The sequence below is a fragment of the Pelophylax lessonae genome (genome assembly GCF_965119305.1).
Source record: "Pelophylax lessonae genome assembly, chromosome: 3".
In the NCBI taxonomy this organism is placed as follows: domain Eukaryota; kingdom Metazoa; phylum Chordata; class Amphibia; order Anura; family Ranidae; genus Pelophylax; species Pelophylax lessonae.
The window spans coordinates 41048178-41066597 of record NC_138770.1 but is presented as its reverse complement, the minus strand read 5'-3'; the positions used below and the strand labels follow the sequence as shown (position 1 = coordinate 41066597).

Here is an 18420-nt window from a genome sequence, read left to right as displayed (position 1 = left end):
TTGTAAAAACTGCAGGCATACCATGAATTAAGTCTATTGAGGTGCCTGTGTAAAGGTTAGCGAACCTCAATCAGGTTCAAAATAGATTTCTTGCTGCTGGATCTGATTAAATAGGTAATTAGAGTGCATGCACAAGGATATCATAGACTGACACACATTGTTCAGGTAAATGATACTACTTATACTACTTATTTCTAATGGACAGTATATTATATAGTTAGTAGGCGGTGTCATATGTTAGTATGTCATAAGCATAATATTAGCATAATACTGATTATTTGCAGCTTTCTGATTAGTCAGGTCCGTTATAAGGTGGTCCTTTTCGAGTTCATGAATGTTATCTTCTTTTGAAGGCACTGTGCCAAGGCTCCATCTTTCTTTTCACATTCCATCTCGGTGGGTGGGGGCGAGTAGGTATCTAGTAACGGCCATTTTGAGTAAGGACGACAGAGGAAATATATATATATATGTAGAGAAGAATACACATAGAAAAATAGACATTTTGCTTAATTCACAATAGAGATGTATAGAACTGTTCGCCGGCGAACAGTTCCCGGCGAACTTAGCATGTTCGCGTTCGCCGCTGCCGGCGAACATATGCGATGTTCGGTCCGCCCCCCATAAGACATCATTGAGGCAAACTTTGACCCTGAACTTTACAGTCAGCAGACACATTTCCAGCCAATCAGCGTACCTCCCTCCCACACCCTCCCACCTCCTATAAATAAGCAAGGGCAGCATCCATCTTAGATCATTCTGAAGCAGTGTGTGTAGTGAGAGTAGGGAGAGCTGCTGCTGCTGCTGCTGCTGTTAAGCTAGGGACAGTTAGTCAGTGTTCCTGGTCTTGCAGTGTTCTTGGTCCACTACTGCTGTAATATCAGCACCCCAAAAAGCCCTTCTAAGGGCTGGTATTTGTGGGTTTTTTTTTTTTTTATATATATATATATATATACCTAGCGTCCCCAAAAGCCCTTTTAAGGGCTGGTAATTGAGTTGTTTCTTCATATATATATATATCTATATCTATCTAGTGTCCCCAAAAGCCCTTTTAAGGGCTGGTAATTGAGGATTTTTTTATTTATATATATACATATATATATATATATATAGTGTCCCCAAAAGCCCTTTTAAGGGCTGGTAAGGTAATAGATTTTTTTTTTATATATATATATATATATATATCTATTGTACACTGCAGTTGCCTGCCCGCTGTGTGTGAGAGGCCACAGACCTACCACAGACTGTACTGTGTGCACACCACACTCATTTCGGGTGGCACAGGCACAGTACCTGGCATTTTAAAAAATATTTTTTTTTCCTCTGTCATAATTGCAGTGAGTGCTGTGTCAGGTCCACAGAGTGCACTGTACCCACTGCAGTGCACTGCCCACCACTGATATATATACGTTGGCACAGCATCTTGTTGCAATAAATTGAAAAAAAAAATATTTTTTATTATTGCAGTTGCCTGGGCTGCCAGTGACTGTCAGGTCCACAGAGTGTACTGTGCCCACTGCAGTGCCACTGTGTGCCCACCCACCACTGATATATAAGGTGGCACAGCAGCTTGCAAAGTAAAAAAAATATATATATTTTTTTAAATTGCAGTTGCCTGGGTGCCAGTGACTGCTGTCAGGTCCACAGAGAGTGTACTGTGCCACTGCCCACCCACCACTGATATATAAGGTGGCACAGCAGCTTGCAAAGTAAAATAAAATATATTTTTTTAAAATTGCAGTTGCCTGGGTTCCAGTGACTGCTGTCAGGTCCACAGAGAGTGTACTGTGCCACTGCCCACCCACCACTGATATATAAGGTGGCACAGCAGCTTGCAAAGTAAAAAAAAATATATATTTTTTTAAATTGCAGTTGCCTGGGTGCCAGTGACTGCTGTCAGGTCCACAGAGAGTGTACTGTGCCACTGCCCACCCACCACTGATATATAAAGTGGCACAGCAGCTTGCAAAGTAAAAAAAAATATATATATTTTTTAAATTGCAGTTGCCTGGGTGCCAGTGACTGCTGTCAGGTCCACAGAGAGTGTACTGTGCCACTGCCCACCCACCACTGATATATAAAGTGGCACAGCAGCTTGCAAAGTAAAAAAAATATATATATATTTTTTAAATTGCAGTTGCCTGGGTGCCAGTGACTGCTGCCAGGTCCACAGAGAGTGTACTGTGCCACTGCCCACCCACCACTGATATATATGCCTGCAAGAGAAAAAGCCAGCCGCAGAGAAGCCGTATTCCTGAAAATATAAGAAAAATGCTTTTTTTTAGGGGTTCTGGACATGCTACAGAGCTGAAACTTGACAGGTACACTTTTTAGACCCCCCAGACACTAAATACAAAAAATTACATGCCTGCCTAAAAAAATGCCCGATAAATGCCTGCAAGAGAAAAAGACAGCCGCAGAGAAGCCGTATTCCTGAAAATATAAGAAAAATGCTGTTTTTTAGGGGTTCTGGACATGCTACAGAGCTGAAACTTGACAGGTACACTTTTTAGACCCCCCAGACACTAAATACAAAAAATGACATGCCTGCCTAAAAAAATGCCCGATAAATGCCTGCAAGAGAAAAAGACAGCCGCAGAGAAGCCGTATTCCTGAAAATATAAGAAAAATGCTGTTTTTTAGGGGTTCTGGACATGCTACAGAGCTGAAACTTGACAGGTACACTTTTTAGACCCCCCAGACACTAAATACAAAAAATGACATGCCTGCCTAAAAAAATGCCCGATAAATGCCTGCAAGAGAAAAAGACAGCCGCAGAGAAGCCGTATTCCTGAAAATATAAGAAAAATGCTGTTTTTTAGGGGTTCTGGACATGCTACAGAGCTGAAACTTGACAAGTACACTTTTTAGACCCCCCAGACACTAAATACAAAAAATGACATGCCTGCCTAAAAAAATGCCCGATAAATGCCTGCAAGAGAAAAAGAAAGCCCCAGAGAAGCCGTATTACTGAAAATATAAGAAAAATGCTGTTTTTTAGGGGTTCTGGACATGCTACAGAGCTGAAACTTGACAGGTACACTTTTTAGACCCCCCAGACACTAAATACAAAAAATGACATGCCTGCCTAAAAAAATGCCCGCTAAATGCCTGCAAGAGAAAAAGCCAGCCGCAGAGAAGCCATATTCCTGAAAATATAAGAAAAATGCTGTTTTTTAGGGGTTCTGGACATGCTACAGAGCTGAAAATTGACAGGTACACTTTTTAGACCCCCCAGACACTAAATACAAAAAATTACATGCCTGCCTAAAAAAATGCCCGATAAATGCCTGCAAGAGAAAAAGCCAGCCGCAGAGAAGCCATATTCCTGAAAATATAAGAAAAATGCTGTTTTTTAGGGGTTCTGGACATGCTACAGAGCTGAAACTTGACAGGTACACTTTTTAGACCCCCCAGACACTAAATACAAAAAATGACATGCCTGCCTAAAAAAATGCCCGATAAATGCCTGCAAGAGAAAAAGACAGCCGCAGAGAAGCCGTATTACTAAAAAATATAAGAAAAATGCTGTTTTTTAGGGGTTCTGGACATGCTACAGAGCTGAAACTTGACAGGTACACTTTTTAGACCCCCCAGACACTAAATACAAAAAATGACATGCCTGCCTAAAAAAATGCCCGCTAAATGCCTGCAAGAGAAAAAGCCAGCCGCAGAGAAGCCATATTCCTGAAAATATAAGAAAAATGCTGTTTTTTAGGGGTTCTGGACATGCTACAGAGCTGAAATTTGACAGGTACACTTTTTAGACCCCCCAGACACTAAATACAAAAAATGACATGCCTGCCTAAAAAAATGCCCGATAAATGCCTGCAAGAGAAAAAGCCAGCCGCAGAGAAGCCATATTCCTGAAAATATAAGAAAAATGCTGTTTTTTAGGGGTTCTGGACATGCTACAGAGCTGAAACTTCACAGGTACACTTTTTAGACCCCCCAGATGCTAAATCCAAAGAAATTTTTTATTTTTATTTTTTTTTAATTTTTCCAATAATTGGCTCTCTATCAAAAAATTATAATTTTTAAGAACTTTTTTTTGCGTGATCCCTCTCCGGCATGCCACAGTCCAGGTGTTAGTCCCCTTGAAACAACTTTTCCATCACTATTGTGGCCAGAAAGAGTCCCTGTGTGTTTTAAAATTCGCCTGCCTATTGAAGTCTATGGCGGTTCGCCCAGTTCGCCAACATTTGCCGATGTTCGCGTTCGCGAACGGCGAATTTTAGGTTCGCGACATCACTAATTCACAAGTGTTCATCACATTCCTTCACAAGCCCCCCTAAAATGGCTATTTTTCTTCTGTCCCTCATACTAAAGTGCCTACTCACCTGGCCCAATCTCCTCCGGAACTTTTTTAGGGCTGTACATAGAGAAGAGCAGTAACTAGTTCACTACCCCCCTCGATACAGCCTGGAGAGGGCCGTCAGGTGCTATCTATCCCTATAACCCTATAGAACTGTGAAATTATGAACAGGGAGTGACTGTAGAGGGGTGAAGGGTTTGTCCTCTTCCATCATAAGGTGGTCTTCTTCTTGGTGGAGAAATGTAGGTGTGCTATTGTCTACAGCTTTGCTCATTAGCTTCTTTACAAATGTTTGAATACAGCATACAATCAGGGCTAAAAGAACTAGGATTATCAGTACTGTTACTCCTATCTGGGCGAGCGCCTTCTGCCACCCACTCATCCAGCTAAAATATTGATCCAAAGGGTCTGTAATACCGGAGTTCTTCTTCAACTCAAATGACAGATCTTCCAATTTCTTGATAGCTAGAGTAACCTTACCATTTGGACCAGTGTTGTCAGGAAGGTTATTATGGGGAGCAAAGACTCAAAACCAGCTTTTACCTGATCCCTAGCTTGGAATTCATCTGGGACCCCCCTTGGGACCCCTATGGCATCTATGTACACATGAGGATCAAAGCTTCCAGAGGGAGCTGCTTGCTTCCTCCTGTGGTTGGGTGCTGAGTCAGTGTATTTATCAGGGGTATTATACTACAAAGATAAAAAATAAATAAATAAACGTAACCACTTGTGTGCTGGATGAATTGTACCAAAATGTAGTGACACCATTTGTCTTAGTGATGGCCGCCTGTTGAGTACCTGTTTTGGTTATAATCACCTGCTGAGCTTTTATCAAACTTATTAAAAAAAAGGATATACAGCACAATCATTGTGCTGTCGGCAGAATCTTGTCTTCAGGAGATTGGGTTTTCTTGCAGTGGGAGGCGTGTATCCAGGTGCTTTTCCCTTCTAGCTTGACTGATGTAGCTGTAGTTAGCAGCACCTGGAATGGTCCTTCGTATCGGGGATCAAGTGAATTTTTCCTTACGAATTTCTTTACCAACACCCAGTCTCCTGGCTGAAGACTGTGGGTTCCCGAGTCTGTTTCTGGATCTGGAATGGAGGAAAATACTCGAGAATGGATACTAGTTAATTCTTTAGACAAACGTGTAACATAACTAGTTAACACATCAGACTGTAATTGCAACTGCTGTGGGAAGTAACAGCCAAGTCTGGGGCTGAACCAAACAAAATTTCATAGGGAGACAGGGCATGTTTCCCCCGGGGGGTGTGTCTGACACTGAACAAGGCAATAGGCAAACTGTCAGGCCAACTCATTTTAGTCTCTTGAGCCATTTTTAACATCCTATTCTTTAGAGTCCCATTCATCCTTTCTACCTTCCCACTACTTTGAGGGTGGTATGGGGTGCGTAAAGCCAACTGAACTCCCAGTGCTGCCCAAATCTTTTTGTTAGGGTTGCTGTGAAAGCTGGGCCCTGATCGCTCTCTATCACCTCTTGGACCCCTAATCTACGTACTATCTCACTAAGTCGTTTTTTTTTTTATATTCTTCTCCTTTGTCGATCCATTCCAGCTTTTCACCTGTGTAGGCTGCCTTTGCATAGAGGCTAGGTATAGTCTGTCAGATGGCACATGCACTGCCAAAGGCATCTGCACTGAGGATTCACTCTGCTCTTCAGCCGCTTCGGCCGTTTTTCGTTGGTTTGGCCGCTTTATCCGCCAAGTGGTTTCCCCTGGCTTCTTGAGAATTCAGCTTGCCATGTGTTTTAATCTTCAAGACAGCCACTTGTTCCAGTAGGAGTAATGCATCCATTAAATCCTTGATGGCAGGACCATGTTTCACTGATGTTCCGGCCGCTGTCAGGAACCTTCTAGCTCTCCGGATGATACCAAAATCATCTGCTTGTAGGCTTTCAAATTCAGAAGTCACAGCATAACCTGTGTGGTACTTGCCTCCTTCATCTGCATATCTAAAGCCATCCACAAAAAGTGTGTAGTCAGGGTTTTCCAGAGGAATTTCACTCACTGTAGGGAGATATGGTCAGGGTTTTCCAAGCGCAGCATTTCAAAGCAGTCATGTGGAGTGTCATAGGGATCTCCTTCTTCACCTTCTCCTTCTCCCCCCCTCGAAAAACGGCAGAAGGGTGGCCGGGTTGAGAGTGAGACACCTTTGGAGGGTCATGTTGTCAGGAAGTAGGAGGGAGACTTGCAGCCATAGATGTCTGGCCGGGGACAGGTGTCGGAGTTGCACCTGATTTAAGATGGCAGCAATGTCATGCGGTGCCAGAAGCAGCAGGGGGTGTGCTAAGACAAGGTCTGAAGTTTTGTCTAGGAGTACTTGGGCAGCAAAGACAGCCCTTAGACAGGAAGGACCACCTCTAGCCACGGGGTCAAGACGGCAAGAGTAGTAGCCAATGGGTCTAGTCCGCCCTCCATGTTCCTGAGCCAGGACCCCTGTGGCGTGGCCATTCTTCTCCGACACAAACAGTTTGAAGAGTTTCTCATAATCTGGAAGGCCCAAAGCAGGAGCTGTGGATATTGCTTGCTTCAGCAGAATAAAATTGTCCAGGGCCTCGTTTGACAGGGTAAATGGCACGGACTCAAGAGCATCATAGAGTGGTTGCATGAGGAGGGATGCATCAGGGATCCACGCCCTGCAGTAAGATATGTCTTGTGCCTTTAGAAATGCAGTGGCCTAAAAAGGTGACAGTCTTGGAACACCAGTGTATTTTCTCTTTGGAGGCCTTACAGCCTTGTTCTGCAAGGTAGCATAGAAGACTTTCTGAAGTTTTTTCAGCAGCGGGGTAGTCATCTGCATAGAGGAAAAGAGTCACTGTAGGTTGTTCCTGTTGCCAGGTATCAGGAACAGAGGTTATGGCTTTGGCAAATTGACTTGGAAATCTTGGACCATTCTGTATTTCTCTGGTTCACCTTTTGGGATCCGTTTCTTCACTGAGAACAAAGGTGTGTTGCATTCAGAAGTACAGGGTAGCAAAGCACCATTAGACACAAGGGTCTCAACCTGTTTTGAGATAGCTTCGGATTGAGCTAGCTTCAACGGGTCCAGTCTCTCTGGAGGCGTGATTTTCTAGGTAGGAGTTCCCCAGGTTTTAGTTGCACCATGACTGGCGGTACTTTAAAGTGATCGATGTCTTCCGGTTCAGTGGACCATAGGCATGCAGGGATCCTGCCAAGTACTTCAGTGGTACTGAACTTGGAGTTGTCGCTTCACGGAGTGTCTTCATGAGAGGCAGAGAACACAAGGCAGATGAGTCTTCTAAGGATAGGGGAGTATGTAGCTTCACTCCTCCTTCGGGCGTAAAAAATAATTGAGGCCTGTAGTCCGGACAGCGAATCAGCTCCTAGCAGATGCAAGGGGCATGTAGAAGACACCACAAATCTGGCAAGCAAATCAGGAAATGTCCCCACTTGGATTGGCTCAGTAAGAGGACTAGGTAAATTTCTTGTAGCTGTACTATCCTGTGGTATAGGGGCATTGGCTGTGTTTCTGGGTCAGGCAGACTTGTCATTAAGTTCGCTGTTTGTGATGGGGTTAGATCATCGGGTGCGCTTGTCACCTGCGTTTGGTCGTCCCAGTCGGATGTGTCTTCATCACTAGTATATTGGACCTGTAATCCAGGGAGGATGGGAGTGTTAGAACAGGGAGAATTGGATATAGACCTTTATTAGACCTTCCGGGTATACCAAGATGGCCGTCTGCAGGAACTGTACTGGGCGGGGCAGGAAGTGAAGACATGACTGCACCAAGATGGCTGTTTGCAGGAACTGTACTGGGCGGGGCAGGAAGTGAAGACTTGACTGCACCAAGATGGCTGTTTGCAGGAACTGTACTGGGCGGGGCAGGAAGTGAAGACTTGGCTGCACCAAGAAGGCCGTCCGCAGGAACTGTCCGTGTGGGTTGCGTTTGAGTAGGAGTGGAGTGAAGATAATGGGCGGCAGGCGGAGAGTAAGGACCCTCCCCTTTATTTCTCCAGATGCCATTATAGGGCGGGGGCTTATTGTCTTTACGATCTACTTTATGATATACATACATCATAGAGTTTCCAACCTTGATTGTCTCTTCAAGCCATCCTTCAGAATGCAAAGCTTTTGCGGTTTTATACCAGGCTGTTGCCACGGTCAACAAGCCCTTATCACACAAAATTCCTCTGTAATCTCTGATTAGTACACGCCAGAATTCTGGTTCAAGCCTTTCCACGGGATCTTCTAATTTGCAGACTTTTGCAATCTTGGATAAATGTTTAACAGCCTCACTCCCTTCCCTACGCTTCACAATATCATATGCAAACATTCCCTTCTCCATGCTGACCCATATTCCTCTCCCCCCCTCTCCGGGCCACCCACTCAAATGCAAGGTCCTGTACTCTTTTCTGTTCTTCTGCCGCTGTCTCAGCTGACGGCCAGAGGGGGCAGTACTGGCAACTAAACGCTTAACTGGATGAAATAGTTTTGGCTGTGTGCCAATTTTCAAAATTCAGACCAGGGGTGACCAGAGCTGATCAGAGGTTCCCCTCCTGGAATAGAGGATGCCCCCTAAATATCTTTCAAAAATTATAAGCAGATATAGAGTTAATCTAATTTGAAACTTTTGGCTCAGTGCCAATAGGGTTCAATGGTCACACTAATTGCGGTAACCCTTTCTGTCCAAAAATAAATTCTATAACTATTTCAGGAACAAAAAATATTCACAGTTGAACCCCCCCTTGGTAAGTAGCCAATTTTCAAAATTTTGTCCCAGAGCTGCCTTTTACATAGGGACCTATTTGCAAAATGTAAGTTCTCATTATCTCTAATTCTATAAAAAAAAATAGCCTCAAAATATCCAGCCAACTACGGCAAACTGGGTTTCCTGATAAAAACTTTTTTTTTTTTTTATCCAAATCACGATTAGCACTCTTGCCAACGGTGTCTACACTTTATACACAAATGTTTAAATGGCAAAACTCCAAAAATTCCATAAAAAAAAGTAATAATTGCATATATGTAGTAATGCTGAGGCTTATTGTCCACCAAACTCCGCGCAAGGAGTGACCCCCTCCCTCTTTCTCACGAGGGAAACAAAAGTATGCCAGCTGCGTGCTTGGGGGTGTACCAACAGTGCTAGTCTCAGAGAGAAGAGGAAAAAAAACTTTCAGGGACGCACAGAAGAGAAGGAGGGGGGTTGAACTGAAAGAAAAACTCAAAATGTAACCCCTTCCTCTCTCTGTCTCTCTCTCTGTTGCCCGTAGCAACTTCAACCCTGACTGGATTTATCTGTGTAACAATGTACGTTTCATTTCACAACACACACTGAACAAAACATAACTCTTGTCGTCTCTCTCTTGTCATGGGACCTCAACAACTGACACAAATGCAACCTTTCAGTCTGTAGAGACACACTTCAAACAAAACGACAGACACTGAGACATTACACCTGCCTCCCCTGTTGTCGGGTATCCACGTGCAGCTGAGCTTACCCCTCAAGAGGTCGCCTTAGACCAGCAACCTCCTGAGTAACCCGTCCAAGGACGTACAGCCACCCTAGTGTCGGGCAACCTCCTGCAACTGAGTTTACCCCTCAGGCGGTTAACCAGCAACCCCCTGAGTTACCCGTCCCGAGGACGTACATCCACCCTAGTGTCGGGCAACCTCCTTTTGAGTCCCAATCACTCAGGGTGGTCTGTCTTTCAGTCTGCAGAGTCCCAATCACTCAGGATGGTCTGTCTTTCAGTCTGCAGAGTCCCAATCAGCCAGGGTGGCAGACACTGAACAAACAATATACAGCCAGCAGAAATCTTACGGCGGGTTAATAAAAACAGCCCCAGGTGAGGATTACCCACCTTTTGAAACGTCTTTCGAAAAGCACCTGAGATCTGCGATTAAGATAAGACAGAAACAAGTCGTACAGTGGTAAGGTAAAAGTATCTACCGTACTCTCAGGGGTGCGCAAGTCCCTCTTGGTCTGTCTCATCCAGTCGCCAAACCTCCTACGCGGGTTTTCGGCAGACGAACACCTGAAGCTCCACGTTGGGACGACATTTGTAAAGGTTAGCGAACCTCAATCAGGTTCAAAATAGATTTCTTGCTGCTGGATCTGATTAAATAGGTAATTAGAGTGCATGCACAAGGATATCATAGACTGACACACATTGTTCAGGTAAATGATACTACTTTTATTTCTAATGGACAGTATATTATATAGTTAGTAGGCGGTGTCATATGTTAGTATGTCATAAGCATAATATTAGCATAATACTGATTATTTGCAGCTTTCTGATTAGTCAGGTCCGTTATAAGGTGGTCCTTTTCGAGTTCATGAATGTTATCTTCTTTTGAAGGCACTGTGCCAAGGCTCCATCTTTCTTTTCACATTCCATCTCGTTGGGTGGGGGCGAGTAGGTATCTAGTAACGGCCATTTTGAGTAAGGACGACAGAGGAAAAATATTTATATATGTAGAGAAGAATACACATAGAAAAATAGACATTTTGCTTAATTCACAAGTGTTCATCACATTCCTTCACACCTGCTGCCTCGTAGACTTATCTCTAACATTCGCATTTGACAGGTTTATTGTTCTTTAGGAAGATAACTTCCGGAGCTCTGATGCTGCTCATTGTGGTCTCAGTTTCTTCAAGAGCAGAGTCGCTGGAACTGCTATGCCCCCCTCCCCCTGCCTATTCACAGAAGTCTTTGTATTATGTGAACTAATTCACAAAATACAAAGGCTTCTGTGAATGGGCAATAGGGAAAAGGGGGGGGGGGATAGATGCTCTGTGTGCTTCACTTTACTCACAGACAGTGTGTGTCCTCCAGGATTGCAATAAACATGTCACAGAGAGATAAGTCCTGAAGCTGACATGCACCTAATTGGACTTGCATTAAGTGCTTGCACGTTTTGAAAAGTTGTTGAATTCCTGGAATTCAGCTTTAACAACTTGCCAACTGCCCCATGTATATACATTATCTCACAAAAGTGAGTACACCCCTCACATTTTTGTAAATATATTATTATATCTTTTCATGTGACAATGCTGAAGAAATTACACTTTGCTACAATGTAAAGTAGTGAGTGTACAGCTTGTATAACAGTGTAAATTTGCTGTCCCCTCAAAATAACTCAACACATAGCCATTAATGACTAAACCGCTGGCAACAAAAGTGAGTACACCCCTAAGTGAAAATTTTAAAATTGGGCCCAATTAGCCATTTTCCCTCCCCGATGTCATGTGACTCGTTAGTGTTACAAGGTCTCAGGTGTGAATGGGGAGCAGGTGTGTTAAATTTGGTGTTATTCTCTCATACTGGTCACTGGAGGTTCAACATGGTACCTCATGGCAAATAACTCTCTGAGGATCACACTGAGACAGTTACCATAATTCCGAGACTGACCTGCAAAACTTTCCTGGGGCTGCAGTTCCTCCGAGCTCTACAAGATGGTGATCTCACGTATACGAGACAGGAAGTTTCTTGGAAACACAGACAGGAAGCAATGTCAGATACAGACAGGAAGTGATGTCAGGTATAAATAGGAAGTTCCGGGTGAGAGGTGAGTGAGGAGGAAGTAGAGAGGAGACATTGCTGGAAGTGGCAGCAGATGAGGTAATAAGATCTTATTTTCTATTTAAACCCAGTAACTCCCCCCCCCCCGTCATGTCCGTCCTCTTCCTCCATAGTCACTGTGACCTCTTTTATCTCCAGCAGATGATGATACACACATATATAGTGTGGAGACCTAGATTAACACCTTCAGGATTTAGAATGTAGCACAATTCCCAGCCATTTTGCTGGATGTGGGTCCGCCAGGGTTACCGCTAGGAACAACAGCACATTTAAGCATGTTCTCCAAGTGTGAGCACTGAGACAAGAACCAGTCCAGTATCTTTGAGTTTTTAGGTTTATTTAGGAACTTGGATGGGAGAAGGAATGAGTGGGATACTCCTATGGCTGAACTATGCACAATTTGGCAGGGATAAATGCTGCTTGACGCTGGTTAACCCTGGCCGAATGCCAGTTAACGCTGACTTGACTCTGCAACTTCCCTTTTACTACAGAAGTCCTTTTGGCTCCCTGAGGTACTCTTGCCTGAGGTAGCTACTTGTACACCTTTGCTGCACTGCTGAATGCTTCAGGGCCCACACTGGCGCCCCCTTTCACTTCCCTTTCTTCAGAGCTTTGACACCCCCTTTCACTGCCACTACTACTGGTTAGCTGGCTCCTGGATCCCCTTGACCTTCTGGAGTGGTCCCTTCTCCTAGGCGGACCCCTGGGCCGATCTAGAGTACTCCCGATACTGTTTTTCCTGAAGGTCTCTGCACAGCAGCTCCACCCTCTCTGCAGCCCAGCTCAACCTCCGGTCCCTTAGGCCGACTGCCTGGACCACCTTCACTCTCTGACAGGGGGAGAGACAGCCGTCCTCCTGGGACTGAAGCTCCCACCAAAAGACGCTCTGTCACATGCTCCCACCGGATTTATATCCAATCCCAGGGTGCATTGCGTCATCTCCCGCCCACTGAGACCAACATAAACCCTGGTGTGCTATTGGCCAGGTTTCCTCCTCTGTCCAACAAGGTCCCTCATTGGATACAGTGGGAAGACTCCCCAAGCACAATATACACACCTGGAAACAAGTGACAGACTAGCTAACAATTCTGGCCCCCCTGATAAGCAGACGGGGCCACATATGTATTTGCCTAGCACCTACCTAGGAGGGTCCTACAAGAACATTTCCCCACTTACGGGGCTGGAAACATTCTCTTCATGTTGGAGATGTCACCTTCTCACTTTAAGCAGTCTCTTGTAACGAGGGATGAGATTCAGATTTGGGTTGGACTAAAATTTGACCCCAATTTCTAAGATTTGAGTCTTTCCAGAATCACAATTTTATTTTTTTTTTGGGGATATTTACTTTTTTTTTGTGTACCCGGCTGGGTCTTCCACAGTCTTCACCTAGGTGATAATGATGTAGTCCCAGCCCCCCACAACCTCTTGTGATATCATGTCACTGCTCCCAGGAGGATTTGGAGTTATTTACATCACACCCTGCATGTGCACAGTTCATGATATTGGGGGGGGGGCTCCATAGACAGACAACTGGCCCCCTGGTGACATCAGAAAGGAATATGGCAGCATAGGACCCAGCGCGCTGTGACAATAGTCAGTAGAAAGCCGTACAGCACTAGAATCACTAACCGGATAAATATGTTAAATCAGCTCAACATAGCAGGCAAGATAATAGTGGTGAAGATCAGAATGAATCCCAAAGGTAGGTGTGTGCGTGTGTGTGTGGGGTGGGGGGGGGGAGGGGGGGATTAAAGCTCCTCTCTAGTTTCGGAGCTGTACAAATAAAAATAAGAAATAACAGGAGAGGATCTGAAATCAGCCAAAAATGGTGGGTTGGTGGGTGGAGGTTGATAACCCCACCGCTTACTAAAGGCGGAGGTCTGAGATCAGTCAAAAATGGGGGTGGGGGGGAGGTGAATAACCCTGGCTTTCCCTGTAAGAGAGGGTCTGAGATCAGTTAAAAATGAGGGGTGGAGGTGGTTAACTCCATTTAGTGGAGATCTAGGAGCAGCAAAAAAAGGAGGTGGAAGGGAGGGGGGGTGGAGGTGGATAGCCCCATCCTTCATAATAAAAGGGGTCTATGGTCAGCCAAAAATGAGTTGTGGAGGTGGATAACCCCACCCCTCACTAAAAATACTGGCTGTGAGTTCAGCCAATAATGGGGGTGGAAGTAGGTTGATAACCCTGCCCCTCACTATAAGAGGGGGGGTCCAAGATCAGCCAAAATTAGGAGTGAAGATGGATATCCCCATCACTTGCTATAAGAATGGACCTAAAAATTAATCAAAAATAAGGGGGTGGAGGTGGATAACCCACCCTTTTCTATTGGAGGGGATCTGAAATGAGCCAATAATGAGGTGTTATCATTGTGTCAGAACTAACTTGAAGACAGCTTACCAAAATCTCAGGCTGCATCTAATGTTCAAGGTCAGAGGAACAAAAAGAACTTTGACTTGGGAGTTAGAGTCGGGAATATACAGCCAGGGGATTGAGTACCAGGTCTAGCTACTTCTTTGGGGGCCAAAGATTTTTGGTGGGGGGAGTGTGTAATCCAGAATACATTGCCTCTGTTGTCCTTCCCTCACTCATTGCAGATGATAGAGGGACAGGATTGGCTACAGTAAGAGGAACAAAACACTATCACTACAGGGCTGTAAGCAGCCTAAATTAGGCCTGCCCACCACCCGTGAGTCACAGAGGAAGATGTGGACTGAGTTACTGATGGGAAATGTAGTCTCCACATTGTGACTCAGCCCTCTGGATGGAGCTGGAGAAACTACAATACCCAGTGTGCTGTCAATAGACAATCTGGAGTCTCCGTGTGTACAGGCCTCCTCCTCTGCTGGGGTTTGTAGCTCTCTGCATTTGAAGCCTTGAGAAGTAGACATAAATTATCCCAGTCTACATGTGCCAATTACCACTGGGGGCAGCCTACCTTTTATCCCCTTACATCCCCATCCTATTATTCTACAACCAATACAATCCAAATAATTATCTGCTACCTGTTTACAGAGAAACCTACATAGATCACATGACCACATCAATGAGGATGGAGGAGGACCGGAGTCACATGACTGAGAGGATACTAAACCTCACCCTGGAGATCATTTACCTGCTGACTGGAGAGGTGAGGAGAACTCTGGGAGGTCACATGACATCACTCTTATCTCTATTAATAAAACACAGACCTGATCGGAGAGGTGAGGAGGATTCTGGGAGGTCACATGACATCACTCTTCTCTCTAATAATAAAACACAGACCTGACCGGAGAGGTGAGGAGGATTCTGGGAAGTTTCCAAAAGATAGAGACCGCAATCAAGGTGTTTAAAGATGAAACGATAAAAAGATACAGCAGACAGGCAGTACAGTGCACGAACAGACGTGTCGGGTTGACGCGTTTCACGATGTAAATCGCTTATTCATAACCACAATTCATAACCATAATGTGGTTATGAATAAGTGATTTACATCGTAAAAGAGAGGTGAGGAGAATTCTGGGAGGTCACATGACATCACTCTTATCTCTATTAATAAAACACAGACCTGAACGGAGAGGTGAGGAGGATTCTGGGAATGTGACATGATATTACTGTTTTTGCTTCAATACAGAGTTTACCTCCTGTGAAGTCTGGAGATAATATGACCATCACAGTGCCTCCCCCTCACTCCCTGACACCTGAGATAAACAGCAATAAGAAGATTCTAGAAATTATCAACAAGCTGATGGAGCTGCTGACAGGAGAGGTGAGCAGTGCTGGGAATTCTGGGACATTATCCAGTAACAGACAAGGGATGTGTCTGGTTGGTGACTGTATCATTGTGTGTGTCAGGTTCCTATAAGATGTCAGGATGTCACTGTCTATTTCTCCATGGAGGAGTGGGAGTATTTAGAAGGACACAAGGATCTCTACAAGGATGTCATGATGGAGAATCAGCCGCCCCTCACATCACTGGGTAAGAGGAGACTTTATTGTAAAGGAGAGAGCAGTATGGAGGGTCCACCTAGATCCCCCATCATCTGATAAACACATAGAAACCATGTATTCACTGTGTGTGTGTTTCCTACAGATGGATCCAGTAATGGGAACCCACCAGAGAGATGTCCACGTCCTCTGTATTCCCGGGATTCCACACAGGAAGGTCACACCATTCCTCACCATCATCAGGTGGGTGGAGTTGAGGGTCTGGAACATAAAGTGATTGAACACTCTGACATGTGGAGACGATGTGTGGACTCTACAAGATGATATTTTCTATGTGATCTCATATCATCAATACTTCTGCTATGTTACAGATGTTATTTTCTGCCATTCTGTTGGTTTAGGGTGAAGGTCTGATGATCATTAAAGTTGAGGGGGAAGTAGAAGAGACGTATGTGAGGGATGATCAGCAATATACGGAGGAGGATGGAATGACGAGGACATTCAAAGAGGTGGACACTCCTACAGAGATCAGCACAGGTGAGCCATAATATATTCTTCTGTTATTTCTGCTCTGTTATTGATCACTGATATGTCCAGTGTAGGGCGGGAGATGGGTGATATCAGCAAAATATTGTTTGAAAATAGTTACCCTTCTGTACTGATACTCGTCCTGAACATTAGATTATTTTTCTCTTAGATGAAGTTAATAGATAAGTAAATAGTAACATAAACATTGAATTACGTATATTTCCCAGAATAAATACTGCTGCAAGCTCCCTCCAATGTGCTTTTCACCAGACACTTAGGCATATGGCCCCTTCTTCTATGATAAAGGTTCCATAAATCTGAACTTTGATCCTTTTCATTATCATAGATCACTTGAGGTTTGGAGTTATATGAATAGTATGCTCCTCCTAGTCCCCAGGTTCCTGCTCTTCTGACAAGAGGGGAAGAGGGGAATAATCATAGCTGGTTGCGACATCCACAGACTACGTCTGCTCACTCAATCCAGATAGAATCCCAATTTAAGTGAACTATACCTCTCTTATCTGTCCATCATGTTTTTATATTTTTCCAGGGCACGCCATCGAGAAACCCCCAAAGGATCATCTCACTTCATCTCTAAGTTGTAAAATGGAAGATGAGGACATCACAAGAGATTGTGCAGGAGAAAAGACAATGAGCTCAGCTATCCATGGAGGACTTCACAGTGTGGATAGACCATCAAATCCCTCTGATGTTGAGCAACCTCGTACTGTGAGGGATGGTGCTGGAATTCAGGGGGAGGAGAAATGTTCCTGTCCTGAATGTGGGGAAAGTTTTAGCTCTGAATTAAGTCTTACTGTACATCAAAGATCTCACACGGGTGGGAAGCTTCATTCCTGTTCTGCATGCAGGAAATGTTTCTTTCATAAATCAGAACTTGTCATACATTACAGATCTCACACAGGAGAGAAGCCGTATCCCTGCCAGGATTGTGGGAAATGTTTTACACGGAAATCACAACTTAATCGACATCAGAGATCTCACACTGGGGAGAAGCCATTTTCCTGCCCTGAGTGCGGGAAATGTTTCTCACAAAAATCGGATCTTTTTAGACATCAGAGATCTCACCCAGGGGAGAAGCCATATTCCTGCCCTGAGTGCAAAAAATGTTTTTCTCGGAAATCAGACCTTGGTAAACATCAGAGAATGCACATGGGAGAGAAGCCATATCCTTGTTCTGAGTGCGGGAAATGTTTTACACAGAAATCAAAACTTGTTAGACATCAGAGGATTCACACGGGAGAGAGGCCGTACTCCTGCCCTGAGTGTGAGAAATGTTTTTTGCAGAAATCAGACCTTGTTATTCATCAGAGATTGCACACGGGAGAGAAGCCGTATTCCTGTCCTGAGTGCGGGAAATGTTTTTCATGGTTTTCTTCTCTTTACAAACATCAGAAGGCTCACACAGGGAAGAAACCCTATTCCTGTCTAGAATGCGGGAAATGTTTTTCACAGAAATCACACCTTGTTATGCATCAGGGATTGCACACGAAAGAGAAGTCCTATTCCTGTTCTGAGTGTAGGAAATGTTTTTCACAGAAATCAGACCTGATTATGCATCAGAGATCCCACAGAGGGATGTAGAAATGACCAAATGCACCTGGGTTCAGTTTGTGAGAGATTCACCAAAACTGCTCTTAAATTCTGAATGTTAATCCAAACCCCATTGAAGTCAATGGGAGCAGAATCTTTAAAATCAGTTCAGGACATTTATAAGGCTAATAGGCAAGAGATTGTCAAAGATGCATGGGTTGCTGGCCAATGGCCTTGGGGATATTGAGATGTATTCCAGGAAACTGTAGACCAGTGCCAGGAGCGTGTAACACTCTTGCTCCATCACAGCTGCAGGTCTCATTCCAGCATCTTGGTTTTGGTGGTGATACATTCTTCTTGTCTGTCTGTCTACCTGCAAGGTGATTGATGTAGCCATTCTCTGGCTGTAGACCAGTTCTGATTTAAGCCAGCCAAGCCTTCAGTCTCGTGCTTGTGATATTGCGCTTGTAACAGGTGCTGAAAGCTCTCTGTTTGTCTGCCTTGCCTGCTTGTTGGATTCCTTTGTTAGATAAGTCTATGCGT

General features: G+C 44.4%; 3 protein-coding genes across 3 annotated transcripts in view; 2 read left to right on the top strand and 1 right to left on the bottom strand.

Annotated features, from left to right (window-relative positions):
* LOC309550292 (uncharacterized protein) overlaps nt 1-18420 on the top strand; it is a 979642-nt gene that overhangs the window by 14873 nt on the left and 946349 nt on the right. Inside the window, 1 exon segment of the mRNA XM_082250695.1 lies at nt 15944-16041. Within this exon segment, the coding sequence (XP_082106821.1) occupies nt 15944-16041 (98 nt within the window).
* The window catches only part of LOC309550683 (uncharacterized protein), a 3164715-nt gene that overhangs the window by 2809794 nt on the left and 336501 nt on the right, over nt 1-18420 (bottom strand). The gene's annotated exons all lie outside the window — the stretch shown is intronic.
* On the top strand, nt 16880-18198 carry LOC309550741 (uncharacterized protein). Its single transcript, XM_082251079.1, has one exon. The coding sequence runs from the start codon at nt 16933-16935 to the stop codon at nt 17926-17928; it is 996 nt and encodes a 331-aa protein (XP_082107205.1). The 5' UTR covers nt 16880-16932; the 3' UTR covers nt 17929-18198.